General features: G+C 38.9%; 1 protein-coding gene across 4 annotated transcripts; it reads left to right on the top strand.

Annotated features, from left to right (window-relative positions):
- Nucleotides 1-1,997: 1,997 nt before the first annotated feature.
- On the top strand, nucleotides 1,998-18,856 carry gpcpd1 (glycerophosphocholine phosphodiesterase 1). Of its 4 annotated transcripts, XM_085133682.1 has the most exons (21): nucleotides 1,999-2,260; nucleotides 3,455-3,598; nucleotides 3,893-3,983; nucleotides 4,139-4,229; nucleotides 4,366-4,450; nucleotides 6,747-6,822; nucleotides 7,485-7,526; nucleotides 7,735-7,858; nucleotides 8,086-8,329; nucleotides 8,468-8,630; nucleotides 8,796-8,925; nucleotides 9,101-9,155; nucleotides 9,243-9,335; nucleotides 9,463-9,537; nucleotides 10,217-10,256; nucleotides 10,553-10,611; nucleotides 10,712-10,777; nucleotides 10,863-10,999; nucleotides 11,373-11,508; nucleotides 11,749-11,909; nucleotides 17,658-18,856. In XM_085133682.1, the coding sequence occupies exons 3-21, from the start codon at nucleotides 3,935-3,937 to the stop codon at nucleotides 17,851-17,853; spliced, it is 2,022 nt and encodes a 673-aa protein (XP_084989808.1). In that variant the 5' UTR covers nucleotides 1,999-2,260; nucleotides 3,455-3,598; nucleotides 3,893-3,934; the 3' UTR covers nucleotides 17,854-18,856. The 4 variants fall into 4 exon arrangements, with proteins under 4 accessions (XP_084989809.1, XP_084989808.1, XP_084989807.1 ...); XM_085133683.1 differs by lacking the exon at nucleotides 3,455-3,598 and having other exon boundaries at nucleotides 1,998-2,260; XM_085133681.1 differs by lacking the exon at nucleotides 1,999-2,260 and having other exon boundaries at nucleotides 2,889-3,598.
- The last annotated feature ends 552 nt before the right edge of the window (nucleotides 18,857-19,408 follow it).

The following is a 19,408-nucleotide window of genomic DNA, read 5'->3' as shown; positions in this document are numbered from 1 at the left end:
ATAACGAACCTCTTCAATATACAAACATGCAATCATCTCACGTAGCCAAAACCTAAACAATGGAGGAGATGGTGATTTCCAGGCTCTAAGAATAAGTCTTTTAGCTCCAATCATGCCAAACATTAAGGCTTTCTGAAGAGGACTTCAGGACGGCTTTAATTTGATGTCATAAATACAGTTATATATATTAAATATCTCTGCCCAGAAACTCCTGAGTGTAGGGCAAGACCAGAAAAGGTGACCAAGGGTTCCTTCCATTGCTTTGCATCTTCACACAATAGAGCTTTAACTTGCGACTGTGCATGCCATGATGAACTGCGTTCCAAGACGGTTATTTCTGGAAGTGTTTTTGAGCCCATGCTTTGATATTAATGACTTGACTCTGTTTTTGATTCAAATTTTCACTACTTTATATTTAGGAACATTATTCTGAAATGATTTCTACACTTTGCTGACAGTTTTCTGCAGACTGGTGAACCTCTGCCCATTTTTACTTCTGAGAAACTTTTTACTCCCAATCATGTTACTGACCTGTTACGAGTTAACCGAGTTACAAAATGTTCCCGAAGCGGATTCTTTGTAGTACCACATCCAAACCTTTTAAAAAATGAGCTAACATTTTTCATGACATGGTAAAATGTCTTAGTTTAAACATGTGACATATTTCCTATGTTTGTTTGTTTTTTAAATTTGGGTTTTACGTTATTTTGAAACACAGAAATGATGCAGAAATATTGCAAGATTATAAAATTAAAATCCACACTGATTTTTCTGTTGATTTGGCGTCCTTAATAATTCCTAGTGAATGAGCTCCAGCCTTTGGCCAGAAGACTTCTGTTAATGCCTGCTTACAAAACAAAACACATGTAAATGAATAAGCATACAGTACCAGGAAGTATATGGTGATTTGTAACAAGCAGACTGTTGAATGGTGAGAAATACCCTGAAATATTCATTATGCTGCAGTCACTTTATACTCATTATGATTTCTGTTTCCTTTACTCTTTCATCGGGTCTTTGTGAGCTGCTCATTTCACTCTCCCTCTCAAACCTCTTTTTGATATAGATAGTCGATCCATACAATCCCAGTTAGCCCCTCTAAAGGGTTCATGTTTATTTAGTGTCTGCGTTTAAACACACATGGCTGAAGTATATAAACTGCTTTGTTTTTGTTGTACATAAGTGCTTTACATACACCTTTATCTCTGACTGAATGTCAGGATCGCACTTATAAGGACTCTCTTCGTTCCGACAATATATTTTCTGATCTGATTGAGACTGCAGCGTTTTCTTACTGTTGCATGGTGTGTTACCTTAATTTGAACACGAGAGGGTGCTTCAGGCTAAATTTTGGCATTGATTATTAAGTCTCGTAGTTAATTGTTCGATGACATGATTTACAAGTACGTCTCATACATCCTAATTTGGAAACCAGATCTTCCTTCCTTATATTATAAAAACTTTGTTCGGATCTGGGTGCTGAAAATAACAATAGTGAAACATTTTCACAGTTGTACAAACCTACTTTGCATTTGCAACCCTTGACACGCTGCAGTAGTTACACCCTTTTCCACATACTCTACAGTAAAATAACAAAAAATGTTTTTGGCTCATCTGCATCGGATCGTATTTATAATTATTTCAGTAATAGGCTATTAGTGTCTGACCATGTAGTAAGACTTCTAATGTTCATCCAGTCTCAGTGAAGACAACCCTGCTTTAAAATGCATCACACCAATATGTCCATTTAGTACAGTAGTGGATGGGCGTTTCAGAAATATAATTAACTGCTTTCTACAATTTGTTTATATAAAAGTTTGCGTTTTAATTATAATGCCCATGCAGTGTTTAAAGGTTACACTCTCCAGTGCATACGTCTGAGAGGGTGAGTTTAAAAGGCCACATCATCTGATCCCTCCCTGTCCCAGACTGCCCAAACAGTGAAAAAGGATCATCTGCTCTTGACCCAAGGACGTCGAGAAATGCAAATATGCTATCACATATTTGCATTTCAGTTATGCAATTCACGCTTTCGTAGAAAAGGACTTGCCAAAGACACGACTTTTTGTTTCTCTCTGTGTGTTTTGGAAATCATTGCCAACTTGTGGGACATCTGTTTTCTCAATAGTCAAGAAGGCGGATTCATGACGCAATTGTCCCAAACGTCTCCTCCTATTTAATAGCGGAGCACTTCGTCCTCGTCTAAAAAACAACTCATATTTTCAAAGAAAATGCTCAGGTTTATCGATTTCAGCTGATGGTATGTTGATACTTCTCAACACTTTTTTTCTATGCGTTGTCATTGTTGTACATATTTTAGTTTGCCGGTGCATTGCAGCAAACTTAAGAAAGTCAGTTGATGTGGCATTGTGGACTTCTCAGAAGCTCCTACGCTTAAGATTTTCTTCAGTGTATTTTTATAAGTTTATATCATTTCTGAGTACATTTGATTGTAAATAGTGTTTTTAAAAAAGACCTCGTGAGAAAAGCGATTTCATTTAAGACATTTATCAGAAATATATTTTACTGCAGTCGACGTGGACGAGGGTCGAGGTTTTTCTGCCGATATACCTCATATAATTGCCGTGTTTCTGAAAAGTACGCGAATGCGGCATAGTTGACGCGCCTCAGATCCGGTGCAGGGCGGTATGAACCGGCTTCCCCAAGTCATCACCGGAAGCCAAATACAAGAAGAGAAAATGATAACAAAATAAAAGTGAATTTTTAATACAATGTCCAAATGTTGTCGATGCAAATGCTAATATTGAAAACATTGCTGATTAGTTTTGTATGTTATTTTCTCTACATTCTGTGTCCCAATACAATAGTCTTAAAGTTTCTTTACATTTGTCACTGTTTTACAATACGGTGTCTTAAAAAATGCATTTTTTCATTATAATAAAAAAGGGTGAAAATGTTAATCCAGCGGTACACCAAACATATAAAAAAAAATTAAAATACAATGATCATGGATCATAAATTTCGTTCTGGTTCTTTTAGCTATCTCACAACCTCAACACAGGTAAAGCCATCATATTGGACAATGAGATGGAAAAAGTACACAACAGGTTTTAGTAGCATATATTAAAAAAAAGTTGTATCTTAATTTTGTGTAATCTAAAGAAATGGATATGTATATATCCAGGTTATATCCAAGTTCTTCTGGATATAATTTCGCTGACGTTCGGTCTGTAGTTTTACTTTTAAAATTATATCCCGGAAGTCGTATGTGACTTCTGGTCATTTAACGCACGCGTTCCGGATGTTTGCTAAATCAGCTAAACAATGGTGAAGCTTTCATGTCAGTCAGTTAATTCTTAGTAAATCAACACTTAGTTGTGTCTTTAGGGGTTTTGCAAGGTTTCTGTCAGAACAGGGTTATATTTTCAGTGAGTGTTTTGTTTTCTCTTGAGGTAAAGCTTCCTGTCTATCTGGTGCTTGTTTCTCTGAACAGAGATGGGTGTTGTTGGATCGGCTGTTCAGATTAGCTTTCGCTTAGACCGACAGCTGTCAGCGGGATAGGCGAAGTGTGATTTCCGCGGGCTCTCCTTACGCGTGGGTGTCAGGAGCCGATACAGAGGTGCCAAGACTTAGAAAGGTAGTCGCTTCTGTTTGGATTTTTAACGATGTTTTTGTGACACAATTTCTGTTAACACATAAGCTAGATTAATGTGCATTTTACGTGGAGTTAACGCGCTAACTGTTGCTAATGAGATAAATTACATTACTATTACTTCTTAGATAATGTAATTTTGATAATGTCGCAAGTTTTTAGCAGACTGTGGCCTCACTTTGAACAGTCCTGTGCTCTGCATGTTTTCTAGCTTTAATTGTATGAGTTGTATTTGTAGTTTAGAATTGCACAAACTAATTCATGGTTATTATCTTACAGCTTGTTTGCGCCACCTATTTTCTGTTTGTTCCCGTGTAAACAATGGAGACCTGTGAGGTGACTTTGGCAATCAGGGGAGAGACATCCCCAGGTATGTCTGATAAACTTTGTGTGATCTTTAACCTATTTTCTCCACGATACTTGTATCAGAAGGCTGATGACTTTGTTTCAGTTTTTAGCCATGCCCCATTCATTTTTTTCTCGTAAGGTTTCATCGGGTTCATGGCTTGTTTGGATTTTCCATAGGTGAGGAATTTGCTGTTGTTGGTAGCTGTGAAGCCTTGGGAAGCTGGAGCCACCAAAAAGCTGTGACTCTTCATCCTGTTGGTGGTGATGAGTAAGTTAAACCTTTTTGTGTATATTGTAAATACTTATATACAGGTTGCTTCCCCCCTTACAGTTTGTGGCTAAGTGTCATTTATAATTACCTTGTCAGAATAAAAAAGTAAGCTGTGTGGGTTTTCTTTCCGTAGATGTATGTGGACTACAACAGTCACTGTGCCTAAAGGTGTTGTTACCCAGTACCGCTATTTCAAAGGCTTCTTTCTAGAGTCCAAGGTGAGCTGCTTTTCATTATTTTATTGTCCCCCATGTGAAAGATTAATTCCCCCGTAGTCATAAAAGATCCACTAAATAGACTAGACTAGCTATTTTGAAACGAGTTTTGTGGGTCATTGTGATGTGTGCGATTCTTTGAGACTTAGTATTTTTTTTCTATTGATGTCATTTTCAGCTCATCAGCAGGAAAAAAAATCCCTGAAGTTCTTCCATATAGCAAAAGTCATTGTAAACCTCAACAGTTTATACCAATTTGTGAGAATAAATATTAGAAAGCATATCAGTTACCCTGGTTTAAGATGGTATCTACACAAACGCTGTGTGACTGCCTGTATGTCTGTGTTTACATTCTCAGAAACATCTGTCAGTGTTGGCCAGCCACAGAAAAACTGCCCAGGTGGCCTCCTCTAATCTAGCAGTGGGCTTTCATTGCGCCTCTAAGCCTCGTGTGTGAAAATAGGCATAGAAAACAAACTGAGAGAGCAGAGATCAAAATTCCTTGGAAGGAAAAAAACACCTACTGTGTATGCTTTGCTACAGTTTTTGTTGACTTTGTTTAGCCTAAACATAGAGTGTGTTTTTATGCTTTTTCTAAAGCAGGTGGAGCGCTCTTTGTGTGAGGATGACTTAACCTGATTTCATAATGTGTTTGAAACTGTGTTTTTGACAATATGCTATGTAGATAACAGAGAAATCTCTGCAAGCTCACATTTGATGCTTTACTAGTTTAATTTAAGAACAGCTCCCATTTTATGAAGTATGTTTGGTTTTTTTGTTTCGTTGTTTTTGTTTTATCGCACTTCAACTCAAGTTACTAATATTATTGTGTTTAAAAAGTCCTAACAGGCAAAAAAAAAGAGATTTTAAATAAATGACAAGATGTCTTTAACTAGGTGGTGAATTGACAGCCATTGAGTTTTCTAGGGAGGTTTTCCCTCTAAAAATGTATTGGTATATACTAGGGCTGGGCGATATGACCCAAAATTCATATCTCGATACTTTTTAGCTGGATGGCGATATAAGATATATATCTCGATTTTTTTTTTTTTTTAAGCCATAAAGTAAGAACAAAAAGAGAGTTCTTAGTCAAAGCTGTGTCCCAGATGTCACACAGGCACTTTTATTAACATAGAGCATAGATGTACATAAAATTTACTCAAAAATAAATTATGAGCATTTATTAAATAATAATGCTCCATAAATAAAAGAAAACAATGTTGTTTTTGTGCATAACAAAAAGCTCACAATTGTGCAGTCAAAATGTAAACTAAAAGACGCTGAGCATAGTAACAAAGACAGATTTCACAGCTGCTCTGTTCCCAACTTCTACTGTGTGACTCACAGCATTGAGTTTGAAATCCTCTTCGTAACCACGTCTCTTAACAGGTGCCATTTATGGTCCTTAAACACAGTAGGGTAATATTACGTTGAAGCACAGTACGTATCACTCCGCGGGGCTCCTCGGTAGCCGTAATGCTCCGACAATCCATCAAGCGGTGCAGCACCGTAGCTTACCAAAGTTGTACTAAAACATGTTTTGACAGATTGCTGAGCCCTGTGTACCACATAAAATCAGTTCGCGGCCATCAAGCACAACCAGAATTCATACATAAGGCGCGCTGTCAACTTTTGAGAAAATGAAAGGATTTTAGGCTGTGCAGCGCCTCTGGGCTGCATGGCGTTAGCGTGGTTAGCTCGTTAGCGTGGTTAGCTAGCTAACACGTTGACGGCGTCCCGCCCCACGCACGGGGCGATGCGCAGTAACTCGTTAACGGAGATTTGCCGTGTCCATCTTGTCGCTTCCTGCAGGTGAAGCGATGGGGGAGTTGTGCTCAGTGAAGGAGAGGCGAGGCCGAGTAATGTTGCGTAAAGACAAAAGTGGACGAAAGAGAGGCAAACTTGCGGCTCCACAAGTAACATAGACTATATCGATATAAAGGATATTGTCACATCTTATATCTCGTATAAAAATATATCGATATTTTTTAAAAACTCGATATATCGCCCAGCTCTAGTATATACATGTTGTTGCTGTTGTGACTGTTACTTAGTTAAAAGAAGATGACATAAACAAAGAAATGTTTCCTTTTTTCTTTTTTTTTAACGTCACTAACAAATCCACTTTTCAGATTTCAATCCATGGTGGCTGACTGCCCTTTCTGGGGATCGGTGACTATGCTGGCTCTAATTCCTTTCTCACGGTCTGGTCCAAAGACAGCTTTGAGACCAGACTGAAAAGTAGGTTAATGTGTCTGATTTGAAAACCCTAACATTGTACCAAACATTGGAATTGCAGAGTGCGGGTGGTCCCTGTCAAGTGATAGTCAATATGTGGGAGACCCATCATCGCCCCCGCACGATGAGCCCCACAGGTATAGACCAACAGAAAACTGTTCAAGGTTTGGTTGGGTTGGGATTGATTAAGTGTGTCATACTCAACCCCCTTTAAACCCCCCATTCTCTATTCTAACAGTTACCTGTAAACACCAGTGTAGAGTCTGTTCAGGCTTATCCTACTGAGGGTTTTGTTGTTTTGGATAACACTCACGCCTGAATTGCCATTTCCACCTGGCTGCAGTGTTTCCTCTTTAAACCATGTCTGCCTGGAGCTTTTTGCCTTTTTGATGCTGTGCGTATGCTTTGGGGAGATATTTGGCGAAAAAGATGTACAATAATCCAGATTTTTTTTTTTTTTTAGAAGTACTGCTTTCTTTGATTTCTGCTTCATAAGCATTGCACTAAAGTAATATCAATGCTTTGCTCATACTAAGTGTTGTAGTTGAATATTGTTCTGGGGAAAATTGATTTGATTGCTAAGTCAATTCTTCTGATGTTGAGACAAGTCAAATTCAGAGCAAACCAATGTAGGCCAAAACTTGTTTATTCTAAGTGACAAGTTAAAATAAGATTTAAAATTATATTTATTCCAGATCAGTTTGGAAAATTCTCGAATGCTCTGGTTTGATTTGACTTCAACTTTTGTCTCCATGAGATCACTTTGTCCCATTTTTAATTCTCTTCTCCTTTACTGCAGCAACACACCAGAATATTAATGATGGACAGTTTGGAGTTCACAGTAAGTTGGAATTAAAAATGCCCAAAAAGCACACAATAACAAAGTGCAATAACTGCACTTTGTTGTGTGGCATAGATTTTTAATTACATTATAGTTCCTTTTTTCGAATATTATAGCCATCACCAGTTCTGTGGTCAGCATTCATGAGACACAGAGCGGATGTGAAGTCTGATCACATGCTTCCTGTCTGTGTCTTCTTTTTCTGCAGATGGGATAAACTGTGTTGACTCTGGGTGGCTGACATGTCAGACAGAAATTCGCTTACGTCTGCACCATTCTAACAAGGCTCCAGTGTCCATCACTAAGAAGAAATTCAAGAACTCTCGCTTCAGGTATTGATTTCACAGAGGCTAAATTTAAAACCAGCTAGAGAAAGTAACAGGGCACAGATCGTTATTGTGCAGTCGTTACCTGATCGATCTTTCACCTGAGTTCAAGAAGTCCTGTATAAGTATCTATAAACGACAGCTGAAATTCTAAGCTTTATCATTTGATGCAAAATGTCTTTACAGTGTGTTTGAATGTGGTTTTATCTGAACTGTTGTACCTGTTTATGCAGGATCAAGTTGACATTAGAGGGCGTTGAGGAAGAGGAAGACGATGAGGAAGAAAACGAGCTCAGTCCTTCATCTTGGCACAAGATGACCACCACTCTGGAAATCAGTATGATTAGTGCCAATGGCTATAAGTCACGCCACTCGCAGCCTGAGTGTGGCTATGCTCTGGAGGCTTCCCAGTGGACTGAGTACAGTATTCACACCATGGACCCAGATAACCTTGAGCTCACATTTGAGTTCTTTGAGGTAATCCTCCTGGGATCACTGTCTCTAATAATTCTGTACATCTGGTAATTGATGGTGAAAGGAAGGGAAAGCAGCACAGCTGGTATTTATTTAGGTAAATTGAGTTGTGTTGTAGTAATCCAGTGTCTTTGTTAACAGGAGGATCTGAGTGAGCATGTAGTCCAGGGGGACATCCATCCAGGACATGTGGGCACTGCCTGCCTCCTCTCTTCTTCATTTTTGGAGAGTGGCAATGATATTGGAGTAGTCACTCTTCCCATAATGGGACGAAATTCCAGGCAGACCATTGGAAAAGTAAGAGGTAAGTTTTCCCTTTTTTTTTTTTCCTCAAATATTTATTTATGACAAAATGAGAAAAAAAAAATCTACAATCATTCATGACCAGCTTGAGCTTCCTTTTACATGTTTGCCAGAATTTATGCATACTGTGAATGTACAAAGATGTTAACTTATTAATTCATTTTAGTGGATTACCTGGTAATCCGACCCATCCAGGGACTGCAGTGTGACATGAGCTCTTCATACACCAAGTACTGGAAAAAGAGAGGTACTTTGGATGTGGGTCACAGGGGAGCAGGCAGCACCCATGCAGCCAAGTGAGTGATGATCTTTAACCTACAACCCAACTTCAAATTAAACATTTGCTGCTTTGTGTTTGTCTTCAGATTGTTTTCAAACATGGTTCATCACACATTTTGACATGATGATATAACCATTGACATCCATCATGGAATATTTTATGTGATCTTGTGGATATTTTGTGTTTAACAGGCACCACAGAATCAGAGAAAACACAATAGCCTCGTTTAAAAGTGCTGCTAAGCATGTAAGTCATCAAGAAGATTATTGCATGAGTCGGTACTACTGCCCTGCTATTGCATCTACTAAATTTGTTTTCTTCCTGTATTCACAGGGCGTAGCCTTTGTAGAGTTCGATGTTCACCTCTCCAAGGATGCTGTTCCTATTGTATACCATGACCTGACTTGCTGCATAGCCACTAAGAAGGTAAACTATGATTGTAACTGGCTCCTCAGAGCTAATGAGAGAAATTCATAGTAGCACTGCATGATCAGTTTTTCTAAAATGAGAATGAGTCCCATGTCGTGCTAATATTTTGTCTCACACTCAACAGAAAAATGACAATAACCTGGAACTCATTGAGGTGCCAGTCAAAGACCTGACATATGACCAGCTGCAGCTTTTGAAGGTAATAATGCTGTTCAAGTTAAATCTGTCTGTCACGATTGTGTCAGCTTAGGATTGTCATCAATCAGACAGCTTGACCTATAATTCCTGAGCTATACCTCTGCACAGAAAGGTCAAAGGTCATCAAACCATAACTTTCCTAACAGTTATAACAGCTGTAGAACAAAAGAAAGTCTGCAAAACTTCTTACAGATGATGGATGGATGCCTTTCCTCTGCTTCTGTTATCAACACCAGAATAAAATCAAATGTTCAGGGAGTAGATCATAGTGAAAAGCTCCTTTTTTTCTGATGTGTATAGATATTCATAGTATCACATTTGAACCAACACTACATTTACCCACCTGTTTGCCTAAAACGGTAATGGGGGAAAGAGCGAGTTAAAAAAAAAAAAGAAAAGTCCTATTGACTGCTTTATTGATCATGCACGAAACATCATGGTCCTCTGCTCTGATGCTGAGGTCAGATTGTTACCTAACAATCATTTAGTAAGACTGCAGGAAAAAAAATCTACCAGCTCGAATTTTGGTGGAATTGATTACATTTTACACTCTGATCAGTTTCTTTAAAACTGTGAAACTTGGTGAAGGATGTTAATGAAAAAAGTTTTTGGGGCGGGGTTGTTTTTAATTAGTTTGTATTTGTATTTTTGGTTTGTTTATATGTTTTTGTTTTTCACAGCTGGCTCATGTCACTGCAATGAAAGTAAACGATCACAAAGGTGTGCGTTTAGTTATTTATTCATTTATTTATTCTTTCAATACTCACATGATCATGCTAAGACCTTGGTTCAAAGAGTAAAATGGCTTGGTTATGAAATTATATTGTCATGTTTATAGAGATTTTGTTTTGTTGCATGAGGTGTTTAAGATAAGTTATTTTATTTAAGCAATGATTTGTTGTTTTGTACACTGTAGATGACATCCAAGCTTGTTTTGGACACATAATCTTGTAAAGATATGTTGAATGTTGAGGATAACTCGTACAATGTGGAGTAATCTGTTTTCGTTTGCTCAGATTTGCTGGATGATGAAGATGAAATTGATGAGCATCAGCCATTCCCCTCGCTCTCACAGGTAAATGACATAATTTGACTGAACCATCTTCTTCTCTTCCTCTTAGTCTGATTTTTATGTCCCAGTCTAATAAAGGATTTTGCTCTGTACCTCTCTACAGATCTTCCAAGCTGTTCCTGAAAACGTCGGCTTCAATATTGAGCTCAAGTGGATCTTCCAGCTGAAGGTTAATATTCAGAAGTAAAGTCAAAAGTTCAAGACTGTCATTGTCAAAGTAACCTGACGTTGTTGGTGATGCTTTGTATTGACAGGACGGGTCATGGGACGGAAACTTATCATCTTACTTCAACATGAACACCTTTTTGGACATCATCCTGACAGATGTTCTGCAGAAAGGTGGAAAAAGACGCATCGTGTTCTCCTGTTTTGACCCCGACATCTGCACCATGTGAGTGCAAAAGGATTGAAAGGGGCACATGCTAACACTCTTGAGATAAACGGTGTGGTATTCACAAATGCTAAACACTTATATGTGGATGGATAAAGTGTATATTCAGTAGAAAGAATGTATTTTTTTGAAATTCCTCAGACTGTGTTTTTACAAGAGTTGTTTTAAATAAGTTGCTGCTGAAAAATCTCTTTGTTAGGGCACCTTTAGGTAGTTCAGTCTCATAGTAAAGCACGGCTCTGGATGTTTAGCTGCTTGATTCTCCTATTCTCTTACTAGATTAAACTCATGAACAGATGTTGCCCTTCCAGCATTTAGTTATTAATAGGTGCTTTCCAGCAGTTTGTGATATCTGTTTGTGCTTGTCCTTCAGGGTGCGTCATAAGCAGAACAAGTACCCCATCCTCTTCCTCACTCAGGGAATTTCAGACAAGTATCCTGAGATGATGGACATCCGGTGCCAGTCCACTAAAATTGCCATGAGCTTCGCCCAGAGTGAAAATATTCTGGTGAGATACAACCGCGTGCTTTACTACAATGATTAGTCTTCAGGTTTTCAGTGTAATGTTCTTTTTATAAGTGCTACTGAATATATTGTGTATAGTCAGTCATCTTGAATGTTTCAGTCCAAAGGGCTGAGAGTACTTTAGTGATTCATCCTCACCACTTTATGTAAGAAGGTATTTATTTATTTATTTTTTAGGATGGACTGCATTTAATCTAATCTATATATGACTGTCGTTTTCCAGGGAATCAGCGCCCACACAGAAGAGCTGTTAAAGTACCTTAGCTACATTGGGGATGCCCAGTCTAAAGGCTTAGTGGTATTCAGCTGGGGGGATGACAACAATGATCACGAAACCAGAAGGAAGCTGAGAGAGCAGGGAATCGACGGGCTCATCTATGACAGGTAGGCTGAGTTAACCTTGCTTATCTGTGGCTGCCACGTTAATTTATTGTTGCATAGACTATTTCAAGGTAAGGAGCAATAAGGAACGACTTGTCTCCTCTTTAGTTGGCCTGTATTGAAGTTAGTGTATTCTCCTGTTAATTATTGCACACTGCTATATAGGGATGGGTACCGGTGTCCGGTGCCATGATGGCACCGGTTCTGACATAAACGGTAGTAACCAGACCGAAAAGCAGCGCACATTTCGGTGCTTCATTTCGGTGCTTTTTTTTCCTGAGCTGTGACACACTTTGAATTCTAGCCAATCATTTTACGTTTCCGAGGATAGTAGGCGGGCCCAGGTACGTACGTACTTTTAGAGCAGAGCTACAGATTAAAAATGCCCAAGGCGAAGCAGTCAAAAGTCTGGCTGTACTTCACAGCAAAATATGCAAACTCAGCAGCCTGCAACAAGTGCTTTAAGGTGATACTGTGCAAAGGAGATAACACCTCAAATCCAATGAAACACCTGGCGACGTATAGCGTTTTTTTTTTTAAAGCAGAAAAATGCACCGTATTTGATAGCTTGCTGCGAGACCTCACACCGAGCGCATCTCCTGCGGGTGTGGTGGTGACGGATGATGATGGCAGCAGCAGCCGTTCTTTTCTGCGTGAGTAGCTTCATGATGTTCGTGTGTAATTTACGTTCAGTAGGCTAACCACGTTATTACATTAATGCATGTAAGGTGAACTAGCAAACATCATCATAGCTACATGTGGCTGTCTTCTTGTTTGATGGCAGATACTCCCTTCACCCTGGCCAAAAAGGCTAAAATGACCAAAGAAAAAGTGGGAAACGGCTAAACATGAGGTTTTTGGACAAAGTTTGTTTTTGTTTAAGCACTGCTTCCAGCCAAGAGTGATGCCATATATGCCCTATAGCTGCAGAAAAGGCTAACATTGTTATCTTTTTACAGAAAAACAGCTGAACATGAGAGGTTTTTGGACCAATTTTGTGTTCTCCATTCTTTAAGCACCGGTTTGAGCACCGTTTGAGCACCGTTTAAGCACCGGCACCGTTTCAAAAGTACCAGTTTGGCACCGGTATCGGATAAAACCTAAACGATACCCATCCCTACTGCTATATTTGCACTACTCGGTTATGTAATTTGAGACGAGAAACTACACAAGTGTAATCTTGCTGGACAAAAGTACAAGTGACAGAAACAAGATCTTGTGTTTGGGTGTGTTTTTCTTTCTTTTTTGTGAGTTTTCCAAGCAGAGTTTCTGAAACCCGATAAAACCAAATTAGTTATTTTTAACTGTTGGTAATCACACTTGGTGTTGTGTGAATTTCCTGGCCTGTGGGCTCCTCACTTTGTTGTCATTATGTTCTCTTGGAGCTTGTGATTATGTTACTTGTCAGACTTATAGGATTCACATCGTTAGGCTTGCTTTACGTGTCAGCCGAGTCACAGTATTTCCTCGGTCCAATTGTCCTCTAATAGGAGACCAGTGAATTCCTTTCCGAGCATTTTGCTTTGCGGTTTATTAAGTTTCAGGAATATTATGTTACTGTTGTGTTGTTTCGGGGCTGACTCATTTGGCAGTGCTCTGCACATAAATGATTAACAGATATGTTATATATCTGTATGTTCACACAGATATACACACGTGACTTGTATTGCAGAGTCTGAGTTTGCATGTAGAGCTGTTTTGGTACATGCTGTGTATGTTATCTACACCTGCCACCTACTAATATAGCATAGCATAGCATAGCATCTTTATTTATCACGCACTTTACATCCAACAATGTTGACCAAAGTGCTACAAATATAAAACAGAGAGGAAACAGTTTAAATTACATATAAAATATCTTAAAATTAAAAATAATATAATTAATAAGAAAACATATCAAGAGACATCAACAAGTCCTGTTGTGCTAAAAGCCAAGGTAAATAAATATGTTTTAAGACGTGATTTAAAAACAGATAAGGAAGGTGCCTGTCTAACATGTAAAGGCAACTCATTCCACAATTTTGGTGCTGCCACAGCAAACGCCCGATCCCCTCTGAGCTTACGATTAGTCCTGGGCACACTCAGGAGGAGCTGGTCTGCCGACCTGAGGGACCGGGAAGGTATGTATGGATGAAGAAGCTCAGAGAGGTACAGAGGGGCAGCATTGGACAAACATTTAAAAAGAAATAAAAGCAGCTTAAAATGGATCCTAAAATGCACGGGCAGCCAATGAAGTGAATATAAAACTGGGGTGATATGCTCATATCTACGAGTGCCATCATATCATTAACATTGTCACAGTCTAGGCAGTATAGCTTCAAGATGGCAGTGGCAGTACAATTTACATCTTGTACAATGTTTAATTGATACTAGTTGGTTAATGTGAAGACTTGAAAGTGGAAGCTCCTTTTAATCATCACCTAGAAAGGAACAAAATCATTATTTTATCCACTCTACAAATATGCTATCTGTGCTTTGGTACAGAGAATTGTAACTCACTAAATGAGCTACTAACTTCTACAGTAAAGAAACCAACACTGATAATATAGTAAAGTATACACAAAGTATCTGAAACACCTGCTTGTTAAATATTAAATATCACTTTGTACTCCACACTCTGTTGTGTTTCTGCTCTGGCTGAGACTGTAGGGTATTTCAGAGGCCTTTCAGCTTTATCAGGGATTATTGCGTTCTGAGGTCCTTTTCTTATTACGGAGTACAATACTGAGCTGTTTTCCGACTTCTTTTTCAGGTTTCCAGAGTTATATAATTCAGTGCCGGGACACATTTTAATTATTTGGTACTGGCGTAGCTTTTGACACAAAAGCTTTGAGTGTTCATTGACTAATTTGTGAGTGTAAAATGAATGCACACAATGTGCCAGTGCTGTTACATAAAGCTTGGCTGGAGCTGTAGGCAGGGTGACAGGGTTTTCTCTGGTCTTTCGCAAAGCTGCGTGGTCAGCAGAGCCTGTTTGTTATCAGTTTCAGTTCCATGTCTGACTGTACAATGACAGTGACTCTACATTCCCGTTAGCACTTTCCCCCAGATTTCTGCAAACCCCTGCAGAAAAGACAACAGCCGCGCACACTCTAGTTTGTTTTAACACCTGTTTCAACCCATCACAAACCAGTTGACCTCTCCAGGTAGTTGTTGTTGTTATAACTGTGCTTCTTTCTTACAGAATTTCTGAAAGCTTGGTTCCATATTTAGACTCAAGTTCTCCAGATTCCCGTAATGTCTCTCTGGTTTCTGGCTGTGTTTTTGTTTATTTCCCCTCTGAACACTCCTTGGCTTGTTTTTGCCCCTTTAAAAATAAAGCTTGAATGAATCTCACTCATTAAAAGCTGAAAGAACAAAAGGATGTTCTCGACAATGATGCAAGACGGTTGACTTATCATCTTTTCCTTCCATATTCCACGTAATGTTCAGGTAGCAGTGGTCTAGTTAATGCTTTGCATTTTTCTAAAATGTAAATGTAATAATCAAAGTTGTTTTGATTGGTCAACTGCCATCTTCATCATTTCCTAGTTTCGTTAGCTGAAAGCGGCTTCACTTCCTTTTTAATAATGCCTGTATTGTTTGGGTATGCTTTGAAAGGCCTCCTTATTACGTGCTTCATTTTAAACTGTACACGGTGATGTTGAACTTTGAAACAAAGAAGGCAGCAAGAACAAATGGTTTGTTTGGTGCATGAGACGGCACCTCTGGAGGCGTTGGCTTGTGTATGAACTACTTTAACACCTAGTTTTAATCTTATTCGCGTAGTACTAAAATATGAATGTTGCTTAACACTAAGCCACCTATTAAAGCATGCATACTCACTGTGTAGTTTTAAATAGCTCACAAAGGTACTTTAGGGTATAATAGCATTATTCTTCACAAATATGTTCTTTTTTGTTTGTTTGTTTTGTTTTTGCACTTATGGGGCTTGTGGATGATCTGCCTTTACTACAACTCTCTATGTACAAAAGGGCTGATTGCACTGAACCCTCTGTCTTTATTTTGTGAACCTATTTAACAGCATCTTTCATGAAAGGTTGTTAGACTTACATCGCTCAATATGTGATGTTTTCATTATTATTAAAGTCTCATATCTAGGGATGGGTATCGTTTAGGTTTTATCCGATACCGGTGCCAAACCGGTACTTTTGAAACGGTGCCGGTGCTTAAACGGTGCTCAAACCGGTGCTTAAAGAATGGAGAACACAAAATTGGTCCAAAAACCTCTCATATTCAGCTGTTTTTTTGTAAAAAGATAACAATGTTAGCCTTTTCTGCAGCTATGGGGCATATATGGTATCACTCTTGGCTGGAAGCAGTGCTTAAACAATGGAAAAAACACAAACTTTGTCCAAAAACCTCTCATGTTTAACTGTTTTCCACTTTTTCTTTGGTCATTTTAGCCTTTTTGGCCAGGGTGAAGGGAGTATCTGCCATCAAACAAGAAGACAGCCGCATGTAGCTATGATGATGTTTGCTAGTTCACCTTACATGCATTAATGTAATAACGTGGTTAGCCTACTCAACGTAAATTACACACGAACAACATTAAGCTACTCACGCAGAGAAGAACGGCTGCTGCTGCCATCATCATCCGTCATCATTTCTGCTACACTGGCAGGGCTCCGGGTCCGATAACAGGCACCACACGCGCAGTAGATGTGCTCGGTGTGAGGTCTCGCAGCAAGCTATCAAATACGGCGCATTTCTCGGCTTTAAAAAAAACCGCTATGTCGCCAGGTGTTTCATCGGATTTGAGGTGTTACCTCCTTTGACAGTGTCACAGTATCAGCTTAAAGCACTTGTTGCAGCTGCTGAGTTTGCATATTTTGCTGTGAAGTACAGCCAGACTTTTGACCGCTTCGTCTTGGGCATTTTAATCTGTAGCTCTGCTCTAAAAGAACGTACGCACCTGGCCCCGCCTACTATCCTCGGAAACGTAAAATGATTGGCTAGAATCTAAAGTGTATCACAGCTCAGGAAAAAAAAGCACCGAAATAAAGCACCGAAATGTGCGCTGCTTTTCGGTCTGGTTACTACCGTTTATGTCAGAACCGGTGCCATCATGGCACCGGACACCGGTACCCATCCCTACTCATATCTGACTTCCTTTGAGTGTACATACTTACACAGACATGTCGATAATGATTGTGTCCTACAAAAGGGATCATAGATGCTTTTGTTCGTACTTGACCTAATCTGCTTTGGTTCAGAAAGTGAGCCATCCAGTTTTTAATGTATGTATTGCCCATTCACAACAACATCTACTTCATATTGGAAGGAATACCTTATAAGCCACTGGTATGTAACATACCCAGCAGGTTCAAAAACAAAAACTGAGGTCTTCAAAGATTAATGGGATCTAAAATGTTTGCAGAAAAAGGCAGCTTCTCACTCACAGAATGGTCACCAGTGCAATCATTTCCCTGGCCCAAATGAATGCAACAAATCCTGCTGATTGTATTAATATGGGTGCATGGAAATAATGAATGTGAATTTCTGTAAAAGTCTGACTCTTCTTGATGGTTTAGAGCAGAACAGAAGTATTTTCTGTTGCTTGGTGGAGATTGTTATTAAACTTATGTGAGGAATAGATAAACTAAAGGTTTGTTAGTACTTTTGTCTGTGGATTGTTCTGTGCCATTGATTGTGTTGTTGCCATCATACCAGCATGCTCGTGTACTTGATACCGTCACTGATCTAACTGCTAGCATGTCTTTTCTTTTTCTTTTTTCCCCCCACAACTAGTATTGGTGAGGACTCAATAGAACAGCCAAACATCTTCCAGATAGAGGAACAACACTCCCTGCAAGAGGTTATTACAGAGACCCTAAAGAGCTCATCTTGTTCCTGCTACTCCATTCCCTGCTCCCTGGCACCATGCATTGCCTCAGAGGACCGTGGTGGAAACATGGAGTCAGACTCAGGTCTCAGCTCCTCATAAATATCCCTAAAGCTCTACCTTTCTCTGTACTGTTGCTACACAGACAAACTCAAGAGGACCATAGTAGAAATGGGTGACTCTAGAAGGTTTATATCACTAAAACCACTCAAACCACCTTCACTCCACTCCAGTCATTAGCAGGTTTTTGCAGACTGTCGTTTAGCTTCAGTGAAGTTTTATTGTTTACTTTCTGTTGAACACGTGTATGTTTAGCCAAAAGGTGAAAGCAGCCACAAATGCTTTTCGTTTTTCTCTGACAGACGCCGGCCTGTTTGTATAAGAGCAGTCTGCACAGAGGTTTCCATCATGCTGGAAACGAGGTTAAGCTGACAAATTGTTCATGAGTGGATATTTTTATGAAACCAATGTTACATTTGTTATATCGAATGCAAAATGCATGTGGTGTGGTTCAGGGATATGTTCTTATGTGCGTGTAGCCATGATTTATTGATCCTAAATATCAATAAGCAATCATTTTGAATTTTTTTTTCTCACAAATTAGTCAGTTGCTGGGTTTATTTTGCGTACTATGATGATGTTTAGAGGTTGCCATACCACTCTGATCCTCTTTATGATGCCTTCAAACTCCTGTTTATTGACTTGGTAATAAGTAGCCATTATTATTTTGGATACAGCACACTGGATGTACTGTTTTTTTGATTACTTTTTTCTCCTTTGTACTTGATTTGAGGTTAAATGGGAAACTGTATTTATTTGCAGTGCACCTTTATACCACAGCCTTAAAGGGGGTTGAGATGCATACACTTCAATACTGTGTATATATTATTGGAATTCACAACACCAATGATGGTTTTTGGGTGGCAGGCTCATTTCTGGTGGACATTACCCTTTTTAGAAGTGTGTAAATCTGTGTTATCGCACAATTTTTAACCACAAAGACTGATGATTGCTGCATGTAACGTCTGTGTATCTGTACAACTGAAAGAATGAAAAGTGTCTAAGATGTAATATAACTACCAGTTCAATATAAATAAAACAACAACAACAGATGAATACGATGGTTTCTTTGACTTTTGTTTTTCCAAGAAACTTAACGTTTCACATTTTCATAATAGTCACAGTCTAACTAAGAATTTCCATTTGATCTTTTGATTTTAATGGATCTTCATTTTCATTGTACCAAAGCTGCACTGCAATATGACTGAGTCACTGTTACAAAGCTGTAAACTGTAGTTGAACTGTTCAGCCAGTGTGTAATTACCCTTCACTGGTTTTCCCTTGAAAGTTCCTACTGTAGAAGGTGAATCATAAGTCAACAAACCAGTGGCCTGAACTGTTCAATATCAAAATTAATCAGTAATTGTGTTCCGTAGCAGCTTCACTGTTGCCATATCTTATCTATATCTTGACTGTACACATGGCTTTTAATGTATTTTCTCATTTAAGCCATATTGTGTTATTAGAAACTGGTTTAAAATTATGATTATAGTACGAGTACCTTTAAGAATATTGGTAAACCATGTAAACAATTGCAAAATGCATGAAATTTTTCTTGACGCAAAAACTAAGTTGACTCATGTAGTAATGTCTTTAT

Source organism: Neolamprologus multifasciatus, chromosome 15, assembly GCF_963576455.1.
Source record: "Neolamprologus multifasciatus chromosome 15, fNeoMul1.2, whole genome shotgun sequence".
In the NCBI taxonomy this organism is placed as follows: domain Eukaryota; kingdom Metazoa; phylum Chordata; class Actinopteri; order Cichliformes; family Cichlidae; genus Neolamprologus; species Neolamprologus multifasciatus.
Note: the sequence above shows the minus strand (reverse complement) of the source record. Positions and strands in the feature narration are given on the sequence as shown.

Excerpts from the sequence above, each read along its gene's own strand:
- gpcpd1 (XM_085133683.1), top strand. The coding sequence starts at position 3,935 with ATGGAGACCTGTGAGGTGACTTTGGCAATCAGGGGAGAGACATCCCCA. Across the intron at positions 4,230-4,365 it reads CATCCTGTTGGTGGTGATGA|ATGTATGTGGACTACAACAG; the intron begins GTAAGTTAAACC and ends TTCTTTCCGTAG. Across the intron at positions 7,527-7,734 it reads TGGACAGTTTGGAGTTCACA|ATGGGATAAACTGTGTTGAC; the intron begins GTAAGTTGGAAT and ends CTTTTTCTGCAG.